The 25,803-nt window shown below is 38.0% G+C and overlaps 1 protein-coding gene across 4 annotated transcripts in view; it reads right to left on the bottom strand.

The window, feature by feature from the left end:
* Positions 1 to 275: 275 nt before the first annotated feature.
* Positions 276 to 25,803, bottom strand: part of clip1b (CAP-GLY domain containing linker protein 1b) — a 47,100-nt gene continuing 21,572 nt past the window's right edge. For 2 of the 4 annotated variants that reach the window (XM_006804704.3, XM_006804707.3), the window contains 8 exons: positions 19,462 to 19,568; positions 12,607 to 12,652; positions 12,385 to 12,428; positions 5,816 to 5,921; positions 5,558 to 5,723; positions 5,416 to 5,468; positions 5,194 to 5,306; positions 276 to 4,425 (listed from right to left, as the gene is read on the bottom strand). In XM_006804704.3, the coding sequence (XP_006804767.2) occupies positions 4,191 to 4,425; positions 5,194 to 5,306; positions 5,416 to 5,468; positions 5,558 to 5,723; positions 5,816 to 5,921; positions 12,385 to 12,428; positions 12,607 to 12,652; positions 19,462 to 19,568 (870 nt within the window). In that variant the 3' untranslated portion in view covers positions 276 to 4,190. Of the gene's footprint in view, positions 4,426 to 5,193; positions 5,307 to 5,415; positions 5,469 to 5,557; positions 5,724 to 5,815; positions 5,922 to 12,384; positions 12,429 to 12,606; positions 12,653 to 19,461; positions 19,569 to 22,909; positions 22,985 to 25,803 lie in introns of all 4 variants that reach the window. The other 2 variants (XM_087843920.1, XM_006804706.3) reach the window with 2 other exon arrangements.

Below are 25,803 nucleotides of genomic sequence, written 5' to 3'. Positions count from 1 at the left end.
TTTTCATGTGTGAATTACACTGCCAAGTTCCAAATTTCTCCTTTTTTCATGCACTCCCACAATATCTGAGGTACTGAAGCCCTGGTTGATTTTTTATTTCTACTAATGTAACCAAAACAACAGGAAAATAAGTATATCAATTTCACAATAGAGATGTTTTTATGTATATACTTTCCTTATTTTTCTTGTCAAACAACTATTGAAATGTGAAAAAAGTGCATCTGGGACGAGCAGTGGCTGACCGGTAAAGAGGAAAAAAAGGACAAGAGAGCAGCTTCTCTTTTCTTAGCATTTGTATTGTTCTGTTCAGGAGTATACAGCACATAGAAAACAGTGACATTTTCCACCACATTAACATCTGTAAAACGGTTTGAAACCATTTATAGATGGTGCCTGAAATTGTTACATATAAAACATTACACTAATAATTAGACTCATCACTTATAACAATGTTTTAAAGTCTATACAAATAATTTTCCCCTTGAGTGAAAACCTCCTTATAGAATGTCAGCCTTGTCAACAGGGCAAAAAAAATAAGATGTACACATAAAAGCTATCTTTTTGTTCCATGGCACTGTGTACACATTTAGCAGAAGGAAACTTCTGATTAGTATTTACAAAAACTAGGGTCAGTGGTTAGTCATGTATTATACACTGTTACACTGGAAGATTCAATATGATCCAAAATTGTGCTTTAGTATAAGATATATCAAATAAAAACTGCTATACAGGGTTAATTTAAAGAAATAGTTTGGCAATTTAGGTAATTCACTTAGTCGCTTTCTGCCAGCTAGCATTCTTGTAGTAGCACCTCTAAAGCTCACAAACAGTTATGATCATGTTGCTTTAAATAGTACAAAAATGTAAAAAAGAAAAAAGAAAAGAAAAAAAAAGGCAATTTGTTTTATGTTCAACACATGATTTATAATGCTTCCCAATATTTCTTCAATATGTGCTAAGCTAACCTGGTGTAGCTTTAAGCTGACCGCACTTTAGAAATCCATTGAAATCCATTCAGTACCTACCATATCACTGCTGTTTCTTTGTTTATTGTGCTTATAATTACAAAATCCACCAGATATTAGGATTACCTTTAATTTCTATATATGTGCCAACGTGTGCTTTAATGATGTATTTTGAGGCTATCATTATTTTGTAAGAAACCAGGTTATACAGGAGTTACACAAGCTCTGTGGTAACTATGTTCACAGTAAATGTTTTTAGTGTATAATAAGGTGGCTTTCATAAGGTAACTTTAAATAATGATGTATGTTCATTTGACAAAGTAAAGTCCAGTTGTATTGTGACTTTTAACAGTCACAATACAACTGGAATAGACTTTAGTAGTCAGTGTCATTAAACTCTCGAAGCGAAAAAGCAGAATTACTAAAATGTCAAACTTTTGCTTTAAAGGTACTTGTTGCAAATTCCTTTTTTGAAATCATTCTTCACGAAATAGAGAAAAAGAGAGAACTAAAGTTTAAGCAGGGCTGGACTACACTATGTGTAATACCAACTTCCACAACAAGGTGGTGTAGCAAGTCAGTGTAACGTACAACTCTATTTTGGGCATTTTCAGCCTATTAGTACAGTATAGAGAATAGACAGGAAAGCAGACTCAAACCCCTGGTCCTCTGCTTAAAAATGCTATTTGTAGGGGTACCCAGTGTAACCTACATTTAACCAAGTTTTCCTTAAATGCCAGAGAAGGAGATTGCAAAAAGTACCTTTAAAGAGGTCGGCATGAAAGTTAGTGCTCAATGATCAGCACCGTCCTCCTTGAAAAAATAGCTTTTAAATACTTTGAGAAGAAGACGTACATTTACTGAATCTTTAAAGTGGATAGTGCAAAGCTGTCAAAGTTAGTAGAGGCTTCTGGAGTTTCATTTGGGCAGTTTCCTGTAACATTAGGCAGATGCATTTCAAAAGCCCACCTATACTACAGTAGTCCTAGTACTGACTATACACCTTCAATCAGTGCTAGCTTATTTTCCCTTAAGGGTGTCACTGGCTAATAAAAGATCATACAATAAATAACAAAATGCAACTTCATTACTAACCTTCAGTAACTTTCTACTGCATCGTTTGAAACATATCAACCTGTGGGAGACTAAACAGGAAAATGGGTTTATTCCTGATGTTGGAAAAAGCTGAGATCTGTTTAGTAGCTTTTGATTAAGTTCCCCATTCGTCACAATATTGCAGGCAACTTTTAAATTGTAAACTTTTAGGCATCTCAGGAAATGGTCCTTAAAAATCTCTTAGAAATAAGAACAATGTGAGATTATAATGAAAAGCTCAGCAGTTACTAAACAGACAGAATTGTGTTATTTAGTTAAGCAATGAAACTTTATACTGAAAAAAGTACGTGTGAAGGTAAACCCATGCTTTGAAAAAAGGGCCTGAAATTATTATTTTTTGGAAAGTACCATTTCCAAGGTCAAGATTGAACTATATCCATATCAGAAAATATTTACATTTTCAGCATTTAGGTTATTACTAGAACTTGTTTAAACAAATGAAGTCAAAATTATTTTAAATATTAAACTGAACAATTTTAATTGAAAATCTGTGACAAATTTAAGAAAAAATATGAAATATTACAAGAAATAATATTATTTTATGATCACTTTTATCATAATATTTTATGATAAAAGTGATCATGTTTTGAGAATAAGGGGTCGTGTGAGAATATGAGAATAAAGTTAAGAAAAAATATCTTACTATTATAATATAATATTAATTTGCTAAAGTAAATGAAACAGTCTAAGAAAACAACGTGCCATAAGATTTTGAAAATACACGCAATATTATGAAAATAAATTATTTAAGAAAAAAGAAATCCCCTCATTAAAAATGTCTGTTTAACATTTTAAATAATAAAGTCAAATGATTTATTGAAAAAGTTGTAATATTCTGAGAGCAAACAAATAAATTTTTACAGTGATGCAGTATTTTTAGAATACTAACTATGATAATTACCATTATAAGAATTTAGTAATAATATTCCAAATGTCTATTTTAATATATGCACTTGAAACAAAGTGTTGAGTAAAATTTGTCTGCTTTTCCTTGTCAAAGTAGGAATGTGGATTTCACTGATATGCAACTTAACGGCAAAGATTTAATATTGAAAAAAAAAATGAATCCAGCTCATACACACTTCAGAAATGGACATTCTTACTTTTTCACAATTCCTTGCATAACCATGTTAGATCATTTTGAAATCTCTGTGTTTTCTTCAAGGATTCATGTGTTGTTGTGCTTTGAGCTTTGGGCCATTTAATATTAATTATATTTATTGCATCTAATTATGAAGAGAGCCCCGTTAAAAGTTTGCTTATACTTGCTGATGGCAAAGTAACCTGATGGCGGTATAATCACAGGTGATTTAAGATGGCACTGAACTGTTTCACTGTGTGATGAAGAGCATGTATGCTACACACTATTAATATGCAATAAATAAATAAAGCTGGCGTTCTGCAGTACGCCAGCTGTTAATTCGTTTTTTGTATTTATGCATTTCTTCAGCACCTGCCCCATATAGTGGTGAGGATGTGCATGGATTTTTTTTTCTTGTTTTACCTATATGTCCACCAAAACATTACAACTTTTTCAGTTTTATTATTATAATTAGTTTTTCCCAAAAATATTTTTCCCTTTTTTATTAAAAGGGCTTTACAAAATATTGCATTAAAACATAAAAAAAAAGTTATGGCAGCATCAGTGTGATTGGTTTCTAGCTTCACACTGAGCTATGTGAAACAGAGTGGAGGGGTGCTTCATCTTCCCTTCATTCAACTGTGCTTCCCTTTGCTGACCATCAACAAATTCAGCCTAAGTTATTTTAGAGAAACTGAAATGCAAAACAAACATTAAAAATGACAAGGACGGATTCATTTTGTTATTAACATCAATATTGCACCAAAGCAGCATACAGTATTTGGACGAGCATTCTTCATGACACAGAATGGAGCTGCAGAGTAAAGAATTCAGACCAGGACAGTGGCTACTTGTGATATGCATAAATACGGTATAAAAATACATTATGGAAAAATTTGCAGCGGCTATATTCAGACATGTTGGGTTGGACTGTGGGAAAAAAGAGCAGGAGAGGAAATGGTGGTAACTGAAGTTTTTATGGGGAGGAAGCAAAAGGAAGGGGAAGGAGAATAAAACACCTGGAGCCTCTAGAAGGTCTGATCATCATTGCAGGTCTCTGTGGCATGTCCGAAGGCCTCGCAGATATCACAGTAGGGCCTTTCAACGGCAGGGTTGCCATGGTAGGTGGTGTGAGGTACAGAGTCGGGGCTCTGAGCCTGAGTGGGGCAGTCCTCTGTGTCGTGGAGGTCAAAGCAGTCACAGATGTCACAGAAGAGACGCGGGGTCGCCTTTTTCTCTCGCTTTGATATGCCTTCATCAAACCTACGTTACAGAGAAAAGTGAAAACACGCAAGCTGTGGCCATGGGTTTTTATCTGAATATGTTGTATCATTGTATACTTCACTAGTGTTTTCCTAGTCTTTTTCCTTGAAAGTGATAGACAATGTGATGAATCAAGTGCGCTGGTGGTCCAGGAGCAGTTTTAATTGTTATGATCAGGGGTGCACATAAGTGCGTTGCAACTTCTTGTCTGGTGCGCGTCTTTTATTTTGACAGCGAATGCGCACCTGCGGACCACTTATGTGCACCCCTGGTTATGACGCAGAAACAACACTAACACAGAGATATTTGATTGTGCACTTAACTCTGTGGTCTGCCATGAATGGAGTGAAGCCTGCAAGCTGATTCAGGGAGCCAACACAAACTACATTCATTCTTCTCACCTCTTATGCCAAACACACCTTCATATTTAGTGGTTTAGTTAAGAAGAAAAATTCCCATCTCCAGGGGATTTTTTTAAACATTCTCCAGTCTTCTTACATAAAACATCTGCAAGGAGTGATGAGCTTAGATGCCCAAATTCTAACTTTTTTATTCTGCACTAATGAATCATTTCAAATGTCAGTTGTCTGTCTGAACTAAAAGCTTTGCTCAATTATAATAAGCGAGAACAGCAGAAAACTGACTACACAAGCAAGAGAGATTGATTGGCACTTTTGATTGAAAAACTAGTTAATTAGTCTAGCTGATCAATTCTAGACGATTTGTTTGTGCTCATTAGTTACATTTTTTTAACAGTATATTTCTTACCCATCAGTCCCGTCGTTACCATTGAACTCAGACAAAGCAAGCTTCTTCAATTTGATCTTCAGCTCCTCGTTCTTCCGCTGCAGGTCCACAATCACACTATTCAGGAAGTTGATCTGATGGAGAAAATCACACATATCTCCTCTTAAACGACGCTGGGGTCATGTGTGCAAACATTAACTGGAAACCAAGAATGAGATCAGTTCTGTTAGCGGCAAGTCTTACCTGTCCCTCTGCAAACTCCTTCTCTTCCCTCAGCTGCTCCAGAGCTGCATCACCTGCAAAAGTATGTCAAAGACAAGAAAAAGAGTCAACAAACTATGTTTTTGTATCTCTTGTCAGATACAAGGCTGAGGTATTTTCTCACCAGAGGGTGGGAGTTCCTTGTCTCCTTCCTCCGAGGCTTGTGCTCCCATAAGCCTTTGCTCTAGACTGTGAACGCGGCTCTGCAGCTGAGCTTTGTCTCTCTCTAGCGTTTCCACGGCCGACTGCAGGGTCTTGGCCATGGCGTTTTCTCCTCGCAGCACCGCAATCTGCCGATAGAGACAGACAAATACCTTACATATTTGGCATTACACAGGACAAATGTAGCGTGTCCAAGATACTGTAAGTTGAGCGTGAGTACCTCTTTCCTCAGAGTTTCTAATTCCCGGTCTTTGTCTGAGATTAAGGCTCCAGTGGATTTCTGGAAGTTTGTGTCCCCCTCTGATTCCACATTTGAGACAATTTCTCTGCAGAAAAATGTGTACAAGGAGTAAAGAGTGAGATGATTTTTTATTTCCAGTTTCTTGCTATTCTTTATTTGCACGCATTGTTTTCTATCTGATAGATAAGACTGTATCCATTTAACGGTGTGATTACTAATGTTAAATGTTGACAGTCTAGACAAGAGCTTAAGATGATTCACAGTGTCAAACGCACGCTTGAAATCAAGAAAAACAGCTGTAACATAACTGCTCTTGTCTAAGTAAGATTTCACTCTCTCAACAAAAACAGCCGTTTCAGTTGAATGAAGAGTGCGAAATCCAAATTGCATAGGGTGTAAACCCGGATTGGAGTTAGTGGTGCAACGGATCACGGTTGATCCGTAATCCGAACCAATCCCACTCCACGGTTCGGCACGCACGTGATCCGAAGATTCAAAAAAGAAGAAAAGAAAATATGTGTGTGGTGGTCAGTCTGTCAAGCGGTAGTTATGGCCACCGCTAGCGGTCCAAGTGGAGGAGCAGAGGAGTTTGCGGAATTTAAGCAGCTTTTGCTGCCCAATCCGACCGGCTACTACAGCTATTACAAAAACTATTGGGGTGTTTAGCTGCAGTTGCGGCTGAACTATCCCAGGCATCTTCTGTTGCCCTAACTACAAATGGGTGGACCTCCAGGGCAACGGAAAGCCACGTGGCGGTGACCGCTCATTATATCACAGCGGAGTGGTAGATACAAAGCCCTGTACTGCCCTATAGATTAGATTAGATGAAACTTTATTAATCCCATGGGTTCCTCCGGGAAATTCAGTTTCCAGTAGCACAGCACCGACAGAAGTTGGAGAATGTGAGCAGAAATGTACCACATATACACATATATAAATACAGAGAATACAAAAGGGATAAATAGAATAAATAGGAATAAGAATGCAAGGGAACGGAACATTTCAAGTATTGTGCGTCTATTACACCGTTGGATATTAACAAAAACTATTGCACAGGGAAAAGGCACTACAGCTTACTTGTTCCCCCCTCCTTTGTCCTCGTTTCCCCTCCCTCTCCCCTCCAGCGAGGAGTTAAACAGTTTGATGGCGTGTGGGACAAAGGAGTTTTTAAGTCTGCTCGTCCTTGACTTTGGGAGAAGCAACCTCTCACTGAACAGACTCCTCTGGCTGTTTATGGCCGTGTGCAGAGGATGCAGAGGATACCCAGCACTGTCCATAATGTCCATATTGCATCCTAATTTATTTTTATATAAGTGCGTGGAATGAGTCTTGAGTTGAATGTTTTTTAATAGGCAAAAAATACTTAAATAAGTAAATGGCGAGTCAAATTTTTGTCTTTTTTTTCTATTTTTGCTGATCCGAAAATTGATCCGATCCGTGACTTAAAACTGTAATCCGATCCAAACCGTGAGATATTTGATCCGTTGCACAACTAATTGGAGTCATTAAGATGCTCGATGATAGAATTAGCAACCCACTTTTCTGCTATCTTTGAAAAGATAGGGAGTATGCTAATAGATCGATAATTAGCAGGGTCTGATTTATCACCCGATTTCTAAATTGGTGTAACTTTTGCCACCTTCTAACTCAGAGGAACAACTGCCTGTGTGATTGATAAATTAATAAGATGGGTCACAGGCACCAAAAGACAAGATTTATAATGCTTCAAGAAACTGGTATCAAATCCAAACTCATCCCTTGCTTTAGAACTTCTTAATTTAGAGATTATATTTTCTACTTCATTTTCTGAATATTGAACTTTGAATCTTGAGAAGAAACATCCTCTTTGGTGTCGGTATTCCCAATATTTTGTTGAAGGTCACAAGAATTAGAAAACAATTGTGCAATTTCATTAATGGTACTTGGTAATGGAAAGGAAAAAATCATTTAATTTAGTAGCGAGGCTGAGAGGCTCTGATACTAGTTCACTGGCAAATTTAAGTTCAAGGTCTTTATCAGCATTATGCTTACTGTTACCAAGGAGTTTGTTAATATTTTCCCAGATTAGCTTACAATTTCCTTTGGCACTATTAATTAGTCATGAAAAAAAATTGCTTTTGCAATTCTCAAAGTTTGTGTGACTTTAATCCTTGCAGATATAAAATTTAATCGATCGGTATTTAATCCAGATTGTAACGATTTTTTAAGTAACTGGTCTTTGATTCTCATAAGCTGTTTACACTCAGTATTTATCCAAGGCAAGGAATAAACTCATTTCTTTAAATGGCTCTCTTTCTGAAACTGTGACAAGACCCCTTTTATAGTAGAATATTTATTAGTGTCATCACATGATAGTATGCTAGTCCAATCAAAATTATTTAGAGCTACCATTAAATGTTGTTCTTGACTATTTGGAATAAATGTTTTTTTTATATTCAAGCTTTTACTGACACATCTCAGTCGCTTGACGGAGGCGGTCGCACTTTCTCCTTCTCCCTTATCTTTCCTGCTTGGCTTCTCATGTCTTTCGTATAGTCTTGCTTATTCTCTAACCCTAAGAGAGTCTCCCAGACTTGTTCTCTAAAAACATAAAGAAGAATTATGGATTTGATCAACTGGTCCCTTAACGGAATTGACACCCTCCTGGGCTTGGGAGAGCCCGATTGTCCTGCAGAGACGTTTGCTGCCGGATACTCGATGGTTGGTTGTGTCGTGTGTCTGGCAACACTCTCGATGGAGGACTTTGAATGACATCTACCAATTTGGAACTACGGTAACAGAGTTCTAGCTGATTGGAGCTGGCTTGGACCTGGCTTATCGAAGAATAAGAAGCGGCTACAGCTGTTCAAAATACCACAAGGGTTGCCGACATGATAGACGATGGGCAGGGCTGTGAGTACTCAGACTGTGTGTTTTTTTTTTTTTTTAAACGCAATATGGATAACATCTTGAAGAAGAACAACGGGAATTGAGAGACCTGGTGACCAGTGACGGACATTAGACCAACTGTAAAATTGGAAGCAGTTTGTTCGCACTAACCAAAACAACTACCATCTTCATCTCATGTGGCCCCCCTGGCGCCAGCTGGATGCTCATAACAATTCTCCCTAGATAATAAGACTGTTTGTTATGACTCTCTCCCTCCTCATTCAAGGTCACCCGCGTCGACCGAAGATTGTTGACTTTTGCTTAACCAGGTGAAGGGACACTTTCTCTCGGTTGAACACGGAACACAAACACACCGATGCACATATACGCATGTACACCGACACAGACCTACACTCACCCCCCCACCCCACCCCCTCCATACGCCTTAAAAGCTTATGTCTTCCATGTTGTGAGATGTGATGATTCATGTGCTGAGGTGTTTTTTTCTGTTCTCAAACTGATCTCCCTGTTGGAGCTCAGTCTGGGGGAAGTTCTTTTTTTCTCCTCGTCTTTCCTCATGTTGTGCATTTTCCATTGTTGTTCGGTTCCGGGTCGCTGCTTGTGCGGCTAACCGGCCAGCTACCTAGCCTGACCTGTCTCCCCAATGTGATGTTTGTGTATTGTATGTACGGTCGGCAAGGTCAGTCTCTTAATTGCCCCTTGGGGATAAATAAAGTCTTCTGAATCCTGAATCATTTTTTTTACCATTGTTGGGAATGAGTTATTATCCTTGTCATGTTGCCATGTGAGGTCTGTGTTTTGTAATTGTTTTTACCAGTTTTAGAACTTAGTACTTGGAGACCTGGCGAATAAGTGTTTCAGTAAAGCACTGGTTCAACTTCTGTTGTTTGAAAAATGTGATATATAGATAAAAATGACTTGACTTGGCTTGACTATGCTCACATTTGTCCAAAGGACATTGTTCCAGAAGTTTTGCAGTTTGTTCATATGCAACTTTGGAAAGCTCTCTTTATAGAGAGAAGCTTTCTTCTGGCAACCCCTCCGAACAAGTGCAGTAATCGTGCTGTCATGAACTTTAATATTTCCCATGTAAACTGGGGCTTTCAGAGTCTTAAAAATGTAGCACCTGAATAACCATCTTAGCTGTATTTTAGCAGATTTTATCGCCGATTGCCAAAAAACACTTACAACAGAATAGTGGCAACCAGCTGACACTCCAGCAACATATCCATTCCAGCAGTCTTGACAAACCAAAGAGAAGGAGAGCAGTTTGTTTCACTGAATCATCTCTCATGTCTCATAATGTTTACTTGAAAACACTCTCTCCCGCCACATCTATTATTTCTGCTCTAATTGTATGCAACCTTGCCATTCCCCTCGAGCCAAAACTGCAGAGCTGCCAGTTCATCTTTACATCTTACATCTTTTTGACTTCACTTCACTCTGATCCTCACTCTGATCTTACACCACATATTTGTCTTTGATGTTAGACTGTGCCTTTCACTCGGAACTTAAGTCACTGGTTTCCATAAGTGGTGGGATGTTTTAATATCCTGATCACTAAAAACACAGTGTTTATGTTTATGACTGGCACAGGGCCACAGAAGTGATATTCACAGCTTCTTTTGTTTCAAGACTTAGACAAGGCTTAAAATAAGACCAAACAGCGTCACAGTGAATAGATGAAGGAACTAAAATTACATTTTAAAAAAAATCAAATGTTATCCAACTAAGAGCAAATCTGGGAAGACTAAAAGAAAAAACACAGTACTAATGCAACGTGGCCTGGAACTAAATCCCAAAGTGACATATTCATATTGCTTGGTTTACCTGACTGTCTAATATCCAAAGATATTCAGTTGAGTTTCTTTTTTTATTTAAACAAATAGTGCCCTTATGCCTTATGATCTGAAAGATTCAGAGGTTGCTCTTCTGCTTTTGTAATAGTCATATCTTTGTCCATTTATTTATTTTTTATACTCTATGCTGTACAATCCTTCCATTTTCTTAACGGTTTATCCACTTCAGGGTTGGTTGGAGCCTATCCTAGTTTTCATGGGACCAAAGGGATGTTACACCCTGGACAGATCACCAGGTTCCTCACAGGACTAATGCAGATACATAGACAACCTTTCACACCTAGGACCGTTTATGACAAGTTCATGTGCATGTTTTTGTACTGAGCACCTGGAAAGAACCCATGCAGTCACATGTAGATCGTGCATACACCACTGGACAGCCAAACTGGGCGGTTATTTCAAACCCAGGGCATTTTTGCTGTGAGGCACAGTGCCAAGGATCCCAGCATTATGCTGCCCCTGGTCGTTTGACCAGAACATTAATATGAAAGATAATGACTGGAGGAGGACTTTGTTCATAGTGAGTCTCTCAAATAGATAGCAATCAAGTCTTTCTAGATGCAAGTCTGTCTCCTCAGGAGTGATCTTAAAACCTCTCCTCTCAGTTATGTGGGGAGTTATTTGAAGCACTTTTTTAAAACTAATCTCTAATAATCTCAATTTTAAGTGATGAACAGGACATAAAAACGGCAAGTATAAAATTACCAGTTGACTCTGATAAAAACTTCTTAAAGTTAGTTGTTTTCTGAAGAAAACATCCAGATGTGCAAAAATGACATTGGTCACACAGCCTCTTATATCCTGATGATCAGAGATCAATCCTGCACTCATAGCTGTTGACCGAGTATGAAGCTGGAGCCAACAATCAGTCAGCAAGTTACTTGGTTACAATCTCTTAATATAGTTCTTTTTTCCCAGTCTTTAATTAAACCTTCAGCAACAAACCAGCAAATTACAACCAGGGAGATTAGGATTTTTATCTACAGACTTTCACACCAAGTTTCACACTTTAGCTCTTCATCAGCTCTGTTACCAGGACTACAATACAGATGTAACACTGGCTCATCTCTGATAAGAAAAAAACAGTCCAGCAGTCAACAGAGGGATGTGTGTAAGTACAGAAGGGGGTCCCATTAGAGGAACCACGTCACATTAAAGCTACCCTCCAAATCTCCAAAGGAATCAATCTCCTAATGTCAATACTGGAATAATCAACCAGCACTTAAGGAATGAAAACATTACTGTGGTTTTATTTCTGGTCATTCCTGATAATGACTTCAGAAGCTGTTTAGTGTTGTTTTGATGGCTTTGTGTGCATCTTTGTTTAGCTGCTTGTTGTTATAGCTACTGTGTTGTGCTAGTTTATAGTTGAAGAGTTAAAGGGGACCAAGTGTGTTCATTTTCACATTGAGTTCATTGTATTCTTGAACTCTACTAAACTAGGGTTGCATGAGTCATACTTTCATACATATTCATATCAATTAATGATTATTTATGTTATAGAGGAATTTGGTGCTGCCTCTCATCTTTGGGAAACAACTAATTTTTCACTTTTTAAAAATGAGTTAAATGGTTATTTGCTAAAAAATGAAAGATATGACATCATTATTGATGTTGGCTGTAGTCTTTTATAGGTTGTTACATCAGTTTTAGATGCATCAGCAGAGGAATTACTGAGAGATACAGTGACAAACACTATAACATTCTATGTTCGATGTTTAAAAACTAAACAGGAAAATATATTAAAAAGTCAGAAAATCAACATTCAAAATTTGAAGCACATATTTCATAGTATCTAACCTGGTCTTCATGTCTGGCTGCTGACTGCTGCGATCCTCGTTGTGCTGAGGCGTAAACACACACACAGACAAAATATAGAAGTATTTAAATAGAATCTAAACCCGTCTTAGCTTCAACAATTTAGTCACAGCAGGAGATAAAACCTCATTAGGCCAAAACCCTGATCTCTAACAGGATAAAGGAAAAGCATTTACATAATAAGAAAGTTAAAAAGGTCAATACCTCATCAGGATGCTGAGACTTGTGGGATGCCAGCTTCAGCTCCTCACTAGGGAAAGAAAAGACAATTCACACGTTTGAGGGCTGCACTAAAGGCAGTGTAGTCGGGTCCCAGTGATGTCTGTGTCACCAACACTGCTATATGCTTAAATCTGGTGATTCCCAGATATTCGCATCTGTTAACATCTAACCTATACAAACCCAAGTAAGCATATCCAATACACATCTGGCTAAATATTCTAATGCTTAATGACTTTGTACTGCTACAAGAATCATTACTGATATACACAACAAATATATTAGAGGCTATTTTTGTAAATGATGAAATGATGAATACATTTCAATTAGGGGTGCAACGATACTCGTATCGATATTGAACCGTTCGATACAGTGCTTTCGGTTCGGTACGCATATGTATTGAACAATACAAAATTTTTAATTTATTTTATCAACTTTTCTTCTGACGATGCTGTCTGTGTTGAGAGCTCAGTGGATCGGCGTTCGACTACTTCGCCTAGGCTGCACTGTCGAGCGCAGATCCACTGAGCGCAGCGCAAGCTAGCAAGGCAGAAGCTAAGCTCGTTGCAACATGGCAAATTGAACCTCCCCCACCCTCATTCAGATCTGGCGTTTGGAACTATTTTGGTCTTCATGTGAAGTATGACCCTAAAGGTAAGCGCGTCATGGACAAAAGTAAAACAGTATGTCGGATGTGCCACGCAATGCTCAATTACATTGGTGGGAACTACTGCGTTAGCGCAGTTAGCTCGTTAACGTGTTGACGCCGTCAAGCCCCACGCACGGGGCGATCTGCGGTAGCTCGTTAACGGAGATTTGCCGTGTTGTGGCGTTAACGTCATTTCAGATTAACACTGACAGCACTAGTGGGAACAAAATGAATATGAGTGCACATTTACGCCGACATCATCCTAGTGCAAAGACAAGTGGAAGCAGACAAAAACAACAAGCACACATGCTACAAACTTTACCCGAGTCATTTAGACAGCCGTTAGCACATGATCCTCCTTATGGGGACCTGATATGTTTAATATGCTGCTGAGAATATAGCCCAGAAGAAGCGTATAGTATAGCTTTTATTTTGGAAAGAGCTATTTCTCTGTAATAAACTCTTTTCCAAAGATGAGTGATTTCTCGATCAGATAGATTTATTTTTTTTATTACTTTGTTGTTTCAGCAACATTAAATATAAAAACTGTACTTTTGAGTTAAATATATATATTTATAATTTTAATAAATGACAAATTAAAAAAGCATGAACATTTTTGTATCGAAAAAATATCGAACCGTGACACCAAAGTATCGAACCGAACCGTGAATTTTGTGTATCGTTTCACCCCTACTTTCAATGATGAAATGTTCATGTTGAGCACCCATTAGTTCCCTTCAACTCTCAAAAGACACAGATGTCCTTGCCAGCTGACACTCCCTAATCTAAAGACTATAATATGATCACACAACATCTAAAGTAAATAAAGGCACACAGGGGTTATTAGGAGACATTCATATTGCTGTTTGTTTTATAAGCTGTACATGTTCTCCCATTAAATCGCATCTCTCTACAGGAGATTCACTGCCCAAGCAGCCAACCCAAATGGTGATTGAGAGCTACATATGGCATCAACCAGAGGCAACAGGCTTGATTCTGAGGCTAATGTGATAGTACATTAAAGTGCAAAGCCGCTGATGGATCTTGACCTGAAAATAATAAAGCCAATGTGAAACTGCTAAAAGCTGATTATATGCTAGCAGTCAAAAATCAACACCTTCCATCATAACAACTGTATGACTCACCAGTTTGGATTGTTAACAATTAACAACACAGACAGTTGTAGCTGATTACTATTTGAAATTTCCAGATACTGAGTGAGCCAAAACTTTGAGAAGATAACCCATTTTTTTTAGAGAATAGTTTTCAACTTAGTCTAATTTGAATGTGGCTGACATTTACATTTGCACACATCTCTGTGTGGTAAACCATAGAAAAGTTCAGGGCTGGAGTTAATGTGTAGAAACAGCTACAAAGAGCTTAAGTATTACATCATATTCAGGCCATCTTCTTTTCTACAAATTTCAGTGCAGTCTTTCATACAGCGTTCTTTCATTGGTCTTGCTGAGAAACCAAAAAAGTATGTCCCTAAGAACACGCTGGCCTCCACTACAGGAACTGCGGTCATGTGCAGTTTGTGTAAACACCTCACTAACTTCTTTCTTCTATTCTTTACTGATTACAAAAATCTCTACAGCAGTGTCCAGCTGTTATTCAGACATGTCTGAGCCAACTATGAAAACTCAACTTGCTCATGGACTCAGCTTTTCTACCCAGATGTGATATTCGGACAATTGTTATTTTCCTATTTCTGAATTAAAATTCTGAACTTTCAGTTCATGTCTATAACTGTCACTAAATAAGAGATATCTGTAAAAATGCTCAGTGGACTTTAAAAAAAAGTTAATCATTACTTCAAATGGATTGTTTCAAAACACGATGGATTTATATTTGGAAACCATTCTCAGACTTTAGAAAAGCTATTTCTATGTCTGTGATGTCTGAGCAGGGACGATCAGAGAGTGCTGTTTGACCCTCCCACAAAAGCAGCACAGAAAATTTTCAGAAGCTCTTTCATGAACCTAGCTCTCTGGGCCTGGGTGAGGCTTTCCCCCAGGGATAATTTCCCCCAGGGATCAATAAAGTATTCTGATTCTGATTCTGATTTACCATATTAATGGTCATGAAGTTAGCAGTACAAATATAGGGAGGTAGAGGGCCACCACAGTTTAAGATGTTTTGATGTATGCTCAATCATCCAGGTAAGTAAATCCCAAAAGGTTGATTCTGTTCATCTAGATGTACGATTTTCAGTGAGAGAAACGTTTCGTCACTCATCCAAGTGACTTCTTCGGTCTCTGAAATCTCTTTTGGGAGGCACAGTTCAAGATATTGACAGTATAAAGGATGATCCACCACCGTGGTATCATTTTCTAAAATGTACATAATCTATGTTAAGATATTCTCTGATATAAAGAGATCAGGCTTAGTTTAGTTTAGCTCAGTAGATTTAGCTTACATACAAAATACAACTAAAATGAACAACCCTCTGTGCCAAGAGCAATGGCCACTGGCCACTGACCTGACTTCAGTGTAAACTGAATGTGAGATTGTCAGTGTACATTATATGCTGTATATACAGACCATTTTTATACAGCCATAATTGTGATGAAACTGATCTTTGACATTTATTAGTTTAGTAGTTTCTTAAAAAATAACCAAAAAAGTCAAACATTTTGCACAACAATCCTAAATCTTAAAGTAGTGAAACGTGATGAGCTAATCTACATATTAGCTCTCATCACTTAGAAAGACACGTGTTGTTCTGTGTCTGCTGCCTACATTCACTCATGACACAGTCCTATTTTAAAGAAGTAGTTTATATACTGCAGTGCTATACAACTAACCTACCTACACTACACTATTTGACTATATAAAAAAGACAGCAGCATAGACAGTGTTGTCAGGGAATTTATGAATCTGGATATTTTTGGATGCTGGAACTAAATGATTCGTTCAGGAAAATGAGTTTAGCCCCATGTGGGTCATTCTTAGGATTTGTGTCAAAGTTAAAACTCTGAAGCTATGTGTGACTAATAGCCCAATCACAGCACCGTCTGGGTGAAATATTTAGCTGTCTGCAGTATAATTACATTCCCCATGCCTCTATAGCATCCTGCACTCTAACACAACAGTGCGCTCCACTGTGCAGTTCTTTTTGCATATTCTGTGTTCAGAGGACATCACAAACCTCTCGTCTCAGTTCCAGTTGTGCTTTGTGTTAGGTACTAATTATTCATTTTAACATGCTAAAATAATTAAATGAGATGAGGAAAATGTCAACATTTCACCTGCTAAATATCAGCAGGTTAGCACTGTCACTGTATGTTGGTATGCTCACACTGGGATCTATCCTTAGCCACAGCTGCCCAACAAGGTGCAATGACTTGGATTTTACTTGCTACACAGTGAGACCTGGGTTGTACACTTACGCGGGCAAAATTGTGGGCAAATGTAATCAGTTGAATAACAGCAAACTATTTTTTTGTCATTGTTAACAATAGAATATCTATTCTAAATTATATTTCTAAATTCTAATTCTACAATACATTTTTTTAGATAGTAAAAAATAGGGCATGATGTAAAATGAGTTTTCCACTCCTGCTTTAGATAAAAGACAGACAGACCCTGCTTACAGATCTAAATATCTTTTGCTACCTTCACACTGCAGGAAATCAATGATTATTTAAATGCATGATCACTTTAATTCATATTCCACATAAAGCACAATTTGATCTCAACTGGACTGGATCATTAAAACGGCTGCATACTTGCCTAAAACCTGAAAAAAATGCCCCCATAAATGTATTCTTTCTCTTAGTGTAAAGACATACAGAAGTACACTCTGAAGACATACATATTCTCACATAATGAGCCATCTATTTACAAGAAAGAACAGCCTGAAAAATAAGTGACATGTCTCATGTAGTGTGTCTGCTGTCAAGAGTGTTATTTCAAACAAGACTATGACTGAATTCTTTCTTCGCAAAGCTAATTTTGATTCTGATTTCAGACAATCATCTCTCGCTTTCATGAATCCCACAGCTGTGACAAATATAAACATCATCTGAACTGTTTATTTATACTGCAAATTAAATTTTCTGCACTCTTCCATAACGCAGGTGGCCTACAGCTGAGTTCTCTACCTTAACACCCCCTGTGTGACCGTTTTAACAGTAAAAGAAAAAGTGAAAGAAACGAAAGCATAAAAAAATATGTAAACCAAATGAAGTTAATGAACAATATTTTTGGCCTTCAAAGATAAAATTACAGCAGCACCAAAATAACACAATCATGACACGTATGTGAGCTACAATGTTTACAGCTGTTCTTTCATAGCACAAAGCCACCTTGTTTCTGTACAAGCCTGAAAACCCTCTCTCTCGCTGTCTCTCTCTCTCTCTCACACACACACACACACAGAACACACACGCACATGCTGATGTCACAACAAGAGAAATAGCCATGTCGGAGCCAGGCGGTCCTAGGAGGAGAGGAGGGATTACATAACAGGAGCAGAGTGAGGAAGGACGTGCCTCAAAAAGGATGGCAGAAAACATTGTTGGGACAAGGCGGGGTGGAGGTGGAGGGAAAGAAAATGTAAAACAACAATATAAGACTGTAACATGAATCATCCATTTAGAGAGCTTTTATTTTCAATTATTTAGGCAAAGGCAGAAAAAAAAAGACAAAATTGTGCTTGAGGAGACTGGAACCGTTACACTGTAACTGATGTCATTTGTTGACATTTTTCATCTCCATTTGCTGCCTCTACATGCTACATATTGATGACTATAATCCAGCCAGTTAAATCCATCTGGAGCTCTGACATTGCAATTTAAGGGTTCTGATGACTCAACATGTAAGGGCTCCAAAAACACACGCATGGACACACTACATATTTACACATGTACACAGAGGTACTTGACAGCTTGAGAGAAACGCAAGCTCTATAAATAGAGCTCAGCGGCAGACTGGAACTTCACCAGAAACAAAAAAAAGAAAAGAAAAGAAAAGAAGAAAAAATAGGCCATAAGAAGAGAGAATACTTTTATCCTGAATCAAAAGCACCATGTTTCAGCTTACAATCAAAGATATACTGCTGAGTCAGTGCAAATGAAAGACTTTCCACATCTACATGTCAACACCGAACACATAGAAGGAATTAATAATGTAGATAACACGCTGTAAAAAAATGTCCAATTTTAATTCAGATAATGTTTTAAATGAGCCGAGAAAAGTCAAGATATAAGGATCATGTGGCTAAGGTTCATGATGCTGCATGACAGTGCCATTTTCACTATTTTCACACACACAGCTTCTCTACTATTTTTGGAAGAAGGGGTTGATTATTATTTCCACGTTCAATCAGTTCAATCGAACGAATCAAACGATGTAAATCCCATCAGAAAAGCCAGCTGTCATAAAACATCTGCCGAATCAAACATGTGGAGCTACCTGCTGTGAAGACCCGATGTAAATGAGCAAGCAGCCAATAGTTGCTTGAAACATGTGAGATTACTGTGTCGACAAAACTGCAGATTCAATCAAGATATTTCAGGATCACATTTTGTGACATTTTTAAGTATAGTTAAGGCCTTAATTTTACATAAATGGCTCTCAGACTTTTTAAGCATCTGTGAAGACACACCGTCAAAAACATTGCAAACATATACATCCAGAAATGTAAAAACCAGAACATGGATTGTACAGTTAAGGATCTTAAACCTGGATAATGAATGCACACTCAATCTAAATTTCCAGTCAGGTGTCATGATTCAGGAATGTTTAATAGAAGGAGTACTACGCAAATGGGCTTTCTTTGCTGTGTTTATAAAAAGTATTGTACATTGTCCTCCACATCCATTATCACACAACAGCATGCTCTGACTAATTGTACTTTCCACAACAATTTAGAGCATATTTACAAGTGGAAGCATCTCTCTAGAGAGTTACACATGTTGCCAATTCAACAACACATTTGACATTTCAGCTATAAAAATAAAAGTATTTTGACCCATTAAGGTAACAACTAACAACTGTCGAGCCACATTCTCACACAGTCCTTACTGAGCGGAATTAGAGCTTGAAAATGCAGACTGGATTTTTAATGAACATTTGGCCCCCAGGACAAATTTAGCAGCTCCAAACTAATGAACTGGCTGGCTGGGGGTCACCTTTACGGGAGGCAAGAGGCAGGAAAAAACACATTAGTTATCATGAGTACTCACATTTCCTTGCAGAGGACGCCAATGCGCTGGTTTTCTGAGCTGCTCCGCTCTTTTGACAGACTTAGCTCTTCCTGATATTTGGAGTTCTGCTGTTTCAAAGCATCAAGCTGAAGAGGAGCAAGATGGAAGAAAGGAAAGAGGGTGAGAAAGATACAGGGACTACAGGTATACAAGATTACACCTAACCCTTATTATTATTTCTCTAGAGGAAACGAACAAATATTGCAATTGTGTGCTGGTCAGTGATTTTTGGATCCCGTCTGGAGTATTTATGCTTATTTCATCTTGGCTGTAATTACAGCTGCAATTACTGAAAGGAGTTTTTGTTCCAACAATGATGCTCTGCAATTTTAAAGAGTTTGGTTTTGTTCTTCTACCTCATTACTTCAGTGTGGAATATCTCGTTTCAGGCTTTTTATCACTAGTGAGGGATATGAGTGTTTGGCCTACCTGTGTAAATGCTATGCATAAATAGCTCAAACAAAGAAGTTAGCTTAAACAGGAAAAGGAAAGTCAGAATTCAACACCAAGAGAATGAAGCAAGAAAAAACAACAAAAAACCCTTAATTTTGGATAATTAATTTTGGATTTCTTCATAACATTGCATATGTAACAGTCAGTTAACAATATAAATAAATATAATAAAACTCCACTTCTCATTCGTCCATATATCAACAGAAATCCCTGTCCTATTAAAGACATGTTTATGATCTTTCTTTCACAAAAAAACTGAAAGCAAAGGTGAAAAACAGTCCATAAAGCACAGAAGCTGAAAGTAGTGACTGTCAATTTATCTGAATCCCCATCTAATCAATTATCAAGGTATTTACTGGCTGGGATAATCCCCAAAGCTGGGGTTAAGACAGTGACCACACACGAGTGTCTATGGTTTGATTCTCTCCTTCTCTCCCTTATTTAAATTCCAGCAACATTTTTGAGCTCTACAAAACACACAGATATATTCAACATCTTGTTCCAAATGATCGTTGCATTCCTTGGTTTGCATTCAAGAAAACTGCAGTAAGAAAAAAAGAATATCTGGGTCATTAAGAGTGAGACCAGAGGTAATACCTAAAATACACCAGCAGACCAAAGAGGCAAGCAGACAGCAGCATGAGCTGGAACTAAAAATAAAAGCCCCAGAAAGATCTATTCCTTCAACTTCACTGCAAGCAAACTTTTTTTGTTTCCCATTTGAGTCACATAGCAGAGATTCCAAACACATCTGAAATCACTCCTGAAGCTTCAAAGCGCTTCTCGGACACATACAGCGCTGTGATATCAGCTGCTTTAGAACAGCGCCAGTCAATAATTAATTAACGAGTATGACTTTGAAGTCTATGTTTTTGCTGAAACAAAAAAGAAAATAAATACATTATAAAAACCTCATGCTAGCCTTTTAGAGCATGTTTCCATTTGCACATTTACACATTGTGATATTAACTGCAGCTGGGTTTCAGAGTTTTTTAATTCTATTATGATAATGTCCAAATTGAATGCATAAACACAGGAAGACACACAAACAAGCACAAAATACAAAATTATCCAATAGGTTACAGGCACAGGCAAGGATCATTCACCTGCTTACAATGTCCAAGAGATACTACTGTATTAGAAAATGACTGCAGCACTGAAGGTTTTCCTCTCAGTTTGATGTGCTGAAAAAAAAAAATAAATCTAACGAATGATCCTACCTGGTAGTGAGGCGAATAGAGGTTGTTGGAATAACCCTGATGCAGAGCAGCTATGTCCATACCTACACAGCTCACCACTGCTGGATTTCAGATCGCTAAACGACAGCAGTGTTGTGACAATGCCTCCCCTCTCACTCTGTCTATAAAATGCATACACCAACACAAGCCGCTAGGCATCAATAAACCATCAGCTCTCATCCCCTGCTGTGCACGACTGAGAGAGAGAAATGGAGAGCGTGTCGCCTGTACAACTCTCTCTCACACACAGAGTCAGGTTAGGTTAGCACTTCCATTATGTAAGCCTAAATAAGCTCCTCCTCAGACTCTCCCCCACCTTTCTGCAGCTCACAATCTGGTTTGTGCACACCACATGCACACACACTCATGAGAATGTTGACCATTCATTCATGGTGAATTTCAGCATCTCAGATTGAACCCTCAGTTGGCGACTGCAACAACATGTAATGCACATTCTACCAGACATGCCTTCCTACTTTAGGCTCCTGCACTTGTTTAGTGACGTGTTATAGCATAGATACTCTGGAAATCTAACTAGGGCTGCAGCTAATCATTATCTACATGACCAGTTAATGTCTATACAGCAATGCCTGATTCCAAATCAATCAGTCCATAGTTTTAGTTGTCAGCTTTAGGAACCAGCTAATAGAAAAGAAATGCATCTACATGTAGAATTATTTTTATTATTAGAAATATTTATGTTAGGTTATTACATGTTACGGTTTAAATGGTAAAACAGCATTTATTTGAAATGAAGATGTTCTTTCCATGTACTAAGTTAGGAAATTACTGCACTTTACTTAAATGTGGTGTATTTGTCTTTATGGCCGGACCTAAATATTACCCACATAGCAAAATTGGTATGGCCTGGATTTGGCCCACACAATGTGCTTACACATTGCCCACATACCGCAAAGAATGACGGCCCTTTGGTGGCCCACATCTGGTTTGCCAGATGTGGGCCATACATGGGCCAGCACAAGGCCAGTTGCAGACACACTGCTGGTCCTTTGCTGGCCCAGAACAGTTTCAGCTCTGGCCCCAGATGTCAGTCTAATGTGTACCTCAATCAAGCCATGTAATAACAACAATGTGCAGGAACATAATAACGCAAAAGTAACATGACGAAACTCTGTTCAGACAGTGAAAGGACTGATTCTTATGTAGCGCTTTTCTACTCTCCCGGATTACTCCAGGTGCTCTATACAACATGCCACATTCACCCAATCACACACTTTCTCTAAACCGAGTGCTTCCTAACTACATTCATACACATTCACACTCTTGACATGCAGACTGGAGGAACCAGGGATCGAACCACTAGCATTCTGATCAGTAGGTGACCTGCTTTACCTCCTGAGCTACAGCCACCAAGTGGTAAACATGAGTAAACCCTCACTAGGTTTTGGATAAAGTGTACACTCACAAACCTGTCAAACCTGCATTTGAAACACTGGCTACCATAGCAGTATAGTATTGCAACATGGCATTTGGGTCTTCTAACTAAAACAGGAAAACAGGAATATAAATAGTGCCATCACTGCCAGACCTGGCCCACATCTGGTTGACATACACCCTACCATGACACCAGTCAGTCAGAAGTGCCAATTTGATGCTGTATCCAGGGAAGACCTGTTTTCTATGAGCCTGGGCCACATAAACCACACCACAATTGGGCCAGATATGGCATGCCATTACATAAACAGTGCCATCTACGCCAGGCCTGGCCCACTTACCATGCCAGACGTCAGCCAGCAGTGCCGGCTTGACACCAGATCCGGGCCAGACCTGTCTGCTATGTGGGTATTTGTCTATAATGGTACACAGCAAAAATATCAGAATTATTGTTTCATGTTGTCTATAATGTGCCAGTATGAATCTATATTTTACAGGACACGATGCAGACAAAGAGGCCAGGGTAATTTAGAAATGGAGTCATGCTGTTTAAAAAGCAGATCTGCTCCAACCCTGTTATTTACAGTACTCTTTAATCTTTACAGGACCGTGTGCCACACAGTTTTCCTTTCAAATGTAACAATGTATGCTATGTACAGTCATGTGGAAAAGAAAGTATGCCCTATTTCAAGTTTTTCAGGTTGTAATAAAAACAGCATCTGCTCCTTAGAAGGTCTTAAAACAAAGCTGAAGTAGATCCTTACTGTTTCCATAGGAATTAAAAGGGTAAGTAACAATCAGGTGCTGCTAATCAAATGAACTAACTGATCATCAGCAAGAGCGGGGTGAGTATGAGCTTTGGTAGTTTGCTGGACTGAAGCACTTAGTCCATGTGTTAACACAATGCCAAGAAGGAAAGACATCACCCGTGATCTTGATCTTTCTAAGAGTGGACATCCCAAAAAATGTATTCAAAGGTCAGACTGTAATATTCAGAGAAACTGCAACATCTCAGACTCTACAGGTCTAATAAAGCATGTTAAATGTTAAAACTGATAACAAAAGGTTAGTATGTATTTTTTCCCGAAGTGTTCCCAGGAAAAAGGCTCTTCTCTCACACATGGCAGCACAGATTAGGTTTTCAAAGCTGCAACTGAACAAACCCCAAGACGTCTGCAACACAGACAAGTCTAAAATGAAGATGTCCATGAAGTTGGCCATAATGCACAGTAACATACTCAGTGAAGACCAAACACAGCATATCAGCACAAACACAAAAACAGGTAATGCTACTCTTTCAGAATATTTGGGACTCTTTCATAAGTAATCTAAAGTGATACAACCTCTGTGTTGTGTTCCTGAGGATCTGTCTATAAAAAGCCTCTTGTGATTTCAATTTGGTGCTTTTAAATTTGTTAGGCAGCTGAACAAAAAATAACATGCTTAATTAGAGAACTGCACATTAAGATGATCTGCAGTCAGCCCCTTTTTTCTTTTTCCTTACTTTTCATCTCTGTATACATATTAGAATGCTCAGAGTAGGAATTAATTCAATGAAGATATTAATGAAAAAAAAAAACTATAATAACTTGGACACAACACAAAACACAAAAGAGACTGATCTCAAGTCAGTTGTTTATACTGAAGTAACACACACACACACACACACACACACACACACACACACACACACACACACACACACACACACACACACACAGCAGCTCACTCTGACATGTGCAGTGTTACATCACTACCTACAGCATCATGGGTGAGTGGAGAAGGGAGCTAGACGTAAGAGCATCTCTGCTGAATAATTGCTTGATCACATGAGTGTTAGTTGTAGTGCACAAAGTCAGATTTCTCCCTCCTGCAGCTACCAAAAAATTTGGAATTAAAATATACACACGTGAATTTGATACATGCTACAATTCAGCAGTGGTGGCAAACAGAAAGAAAGCATCCAAAATGTAACGTTTATGCTGAATTAAAACGTCATCGATAAAAGCTTAAATAATTTACACAAAGAGGAGTTGAACTGTGCAGGAGGTGCTTATTTTAAGTGCTCACAGTTCTAATTATGTAACTTCAAAATGACTAACATTTGCTACATAAATAACCAACAAGGTAAAATTCGATTTTAACCTTTAGAATGACTAACAAAAAATATTTTCTGAAAACTGCATAAAATATTATGTACAACATATTAAAATAGAAAATATTACATAGTTAAATCTATGTAGAAATTTAACTTGTATATTTATTAAATTATTAGGGATCCTTCGTCCTCTCAGAGACAACTGACACCAAATGGACCTTAGCTAAAAATATGTATCCATTTCCAAAGCTCAACATGTCTCAATGGTAGAATAACACACTGAATTGTCAATTTAAACTTGCTGATGAATGATTAGCAGAAACATTGTAGTTTTATGTTTAAGTCTTAGTTTTAGCTTTTCAATTATTATAATGTGGGTGGTATTTTTACAACACTTAAGAAGTCTAGAATATGTATTATAATACAAACATAACACTTCATGTAGTGCCGATATTTCAGTCACAATAATTATCTGCAGCAACCTGCTATCTTCACATTTAAGCACACTGACAAAAACTAAAACTACGGATATTTCATAAGCACACGATATTTCGGTTATTTTTTGTCTTTTTCAAGTGTTTTTTCATATCTAGTGTTGCTGTTTAGCTTAGCTGTAGTTAAATATAGCTAAGCGGAGAGCAAACATGCTACCTCTCCTGGACCATAAAACCCTCTTTAGAGAATCAGAGAGAAAGTGAAAGCAGACTTCCCATAGAGAAAGAGTGGGAGAGAGGAGTGAAAAAAATGGAGATTAGGCAGGGGTCATAGAGGACTTAAATCATGCCAAGCTGGTGTTATATTATATTCTCAGTTTAAGTTGACTTAAGTATATAAACTTGGCACTGGAGTAACAGGGGTTTAGAAACAAGCCATAACTTGCTTGTCATCAGTATGCACATACAACTTTGATTATATATGTAATCATGTTCTTATAATGTTAATTTAAGTGTCTCTTTTTCTGCTTACACCAATAGGATGGTATTTTAATTATCCATGAATTCATCAAGTAACAAACGGTATAGAAAGGAAGTTGTGTTCAAATTCATTCAGTATTTCTCTGTAAAACAGTGGGAGAGTACAGTTGCAGTGCTGATCAAAGTGTGTAGGAAAAATGCTGGGCCAATAAATTATATAGTT

Source organism: Neolamprologus brichardi, chromosome 7, assembly GCF_056152115.1.
Source record: "Neolamprologus brichardi isolate AB-2024 chromosome 7, ASM5615211v1, whole genome shotgun sequence".
NCBI classification, from domain to species: domain Eukaryota; kingdom Metazoa; phylum Chordata; class Actinopteri; order Cichliformes; family Cichlidae; genus Neolamprologus; species Neolamprologus brichardi.
This window is presented reverse-complemented; position numbering and strand designations above follow the sequence as displayed.